This window comes from Watersipora subatra, chromosome 5 (assembly GCF_963576615.1).
Source record: "Watersipora subatra chromosome 5, tzWatSuba1.1, whole genome shotgun sequence".
NCBI classification, from domain to species: Eukaryota; Metazoa; Bryozoa; class Gymnolaemata; order Cheilostomatida; family Watersiporidae; genus Watersipora; species Watersipora subatra.
Genome location: NC_088712.1, coordinates 36,892,560 through 36,894,925, shown reverse-complemented (window position 1 = coordinate 36,894,925; position 2,366 = coordinate 36,892,560). Strand labels below are relative to the sequence as shown.

At 40.1% G+C, this 2,366-nt stretch overlaps 1 protein-coding gene across 1 annotated transcript; it reads left to right on the top strand.

The window, feature by feature from the left end:
* Window positions 1-1,064: 1,064 nt before the first annotated feature.
* Window positions 1,065-1,874, top strand: LOC137397329 (uncharacterized). Its single transcript, XM_068083620.1, has one exon. It carries the CDS (start codon window positions 1,065-1,067, stop codon window positions 1,872-1,874), a length of 810 nt encoding a protein of 269 aa, XP_067939721.1.
* The last annotated feature ends 492 nt before the right edge of the window (window positions 1,875-2,366 follow it).

Below are 2,366 nucleotides of genomic sequence, written 5' to 3'. Positions count from 1 at the left end.
TGTCAAACAACTGTACCTTTCAAGCTAGTAGCCTGGCATATTACCAATGGAAAATTCCACTAAGCTGGTTAATAAGGTTAGGCTTCCAATGACGGTAAGCCATGACTTTAAGTCTGCATTGTTGTCCAGCTCAGCTGTTCTAATAATAGCTATAGCCAGAAAACCTACACACATATGACATATTTTGAGATATATATAGATTTAGTGTTAGTTGAAATTTCCTAAGCTTTGTGGCACATTAAAACTTCCATCTGTCATTGCAGTACACTATGCAGTAATTTTCTAGTCCATTATAGTTTTTTGATTAGCTGTAGACATTTACTGGTACTACAACTTTGCTCCTACAACGAATTGCCTACTGCAATCTACTGCGCATTTACTTCAGTGACACATTACACGAAACCCAGCAATTCATACATGCTGAGAGTGCACATTTCTCCAAACGTGACACTGCACGTGTACTGCAAATGTGCTTTAACTGAATTTTGATACTGTGGATCAGCTGAGACTGATGACTTTTTAAACATCTGTACTGCACTGTCACGATATTGTGTGATACTTCATGTATGTTCAACAAGCTCATAAACTTGAACTCTAAATTCCGTTTCATTTCGGGATAGGTGGTCAAGCATTATCACCATTCCATTGTCCTGTTGTGACGTGCTCCCATAGGGCACTGTAATATCATCATAAAAACATCCATGTCACTTCCGTTGTGATTCAGTGTAGCTGTTTGGCAGTGAAACACCCATGCGGTTCGTCACCTTTGTGCCATAGAAATGTCCTCAGCCATCAATGGCGCAGCGCTTCCATGCATATATCTTGCTTGACCTTGATACAAGTGTCAAACGACCATTGCTCTACTATAGCACTCTATGAACACATGATCTGCTTTTCAGTGCCGTGTAGGGGTTTGGTAATGGTTTAGCTAAGTGTCACTACACTATAGCAGTATGAAAACTTATTAATTGTCATCCAAATACTGCAGAGAATTATACAATATAATTGGTTCCTTTTTACAGGTAGACACCTCAGAATGCTACGCTCAGCGGCCTCCAAAAAATATGGGTCAAGCTTTAGGAATTGAGGCCTTTGCTCTTCACAGAAATGTAGAAACTAATGAAGTCCTTGCTAACAATCAGATATTCATTAAGATCAAAGTTGCAAGAGGTCCGTGCAGAAAACAGCTTGTAATTTCCTCTGAGGAGTCTCAGAAGGATCAGCTTCCCGAAAAAGCCAACACAGGGCAAAACGGCCCTATGAAAACTGAGAATGTACCTTTACTTGAAGATGGCTGGCATCAAACATCTGCTAAATCGGACCCAAATCAACAAACATCTGCTGAATCAGGAATGCCCTCGGATCAAGCTGCTCAATCGAAATATTCAGCAGAGAATGCACTAAAAACCACTTTACCAGAGCCTAAAGACGAGTCACCTGTTGAAAATAGGACACCTGCCACTGATGAAAACCTTGAACCTGGTCAGCCACTTGCTGACCAAGACTCTTCTGGTACTGCTGAAACACTTAAAAAGTCACCTGCAACTATTCCATCTTCTGCTTCAAATGACACCCCTGCTTCTGATGAGCCTCCCACAACTGCTGTTACTGATGGTAACCCTGTTACTGAAGATCCACCTGCAACTGCTACGACTGATGACAACCCTGTGACTGAAGAGTCACCTGCAACTGATGCCTCTCCTGTTGCGAGTGATGCCCCTGCTCCCAAAGAGCCACATGCGGCTGCTGCTACAAATGAAACTCCTGCTTCCGAAGATCCACCTGCAACTGCTGCGACAGATGATAACCCTGTGATTGAAGAGTCGCCTGCAACTGATGCCTCTCCTGTTGCAAATGATACTCCTGTTGTTTGACAAAGGTTTTCAAACTTTGTCAAACAACTGTAACTTTCAAACTTTATATCATGAGAAAAATGTTTTGTGCAGGTCAAACAAATATAAAAAACTGAAACACCTATACAAGGGTTTAGACATTAATGGGAAATAATTAGCAAGTAATAGCTAATCTAAGTCGACTTTGCTACAGTTACAATAAAAAATAATTTGTTAATGATAAAACAAATCAGAACTGAGAAAACCAAAAAAATCCTGAATATGTTGAGTTAATAACAACCACTCTCACATAGAATTGTGCGTGTATAAAAAATGTTACTGTTCAACCAAAAGCTATCTATCAAAACTTGGAATACGACGATACTGGTACCTCTCAATACTGGTACAAATTTAAAAATGGGAAACCATACTGTCTTTGTCTGACTGAACAAAAAGAGAATGTCGGGGCTCTTTTTATAATTGTCCGTACGACAAGAAATGGCATTGACCCAATATATAGTAATTGAACCTTAC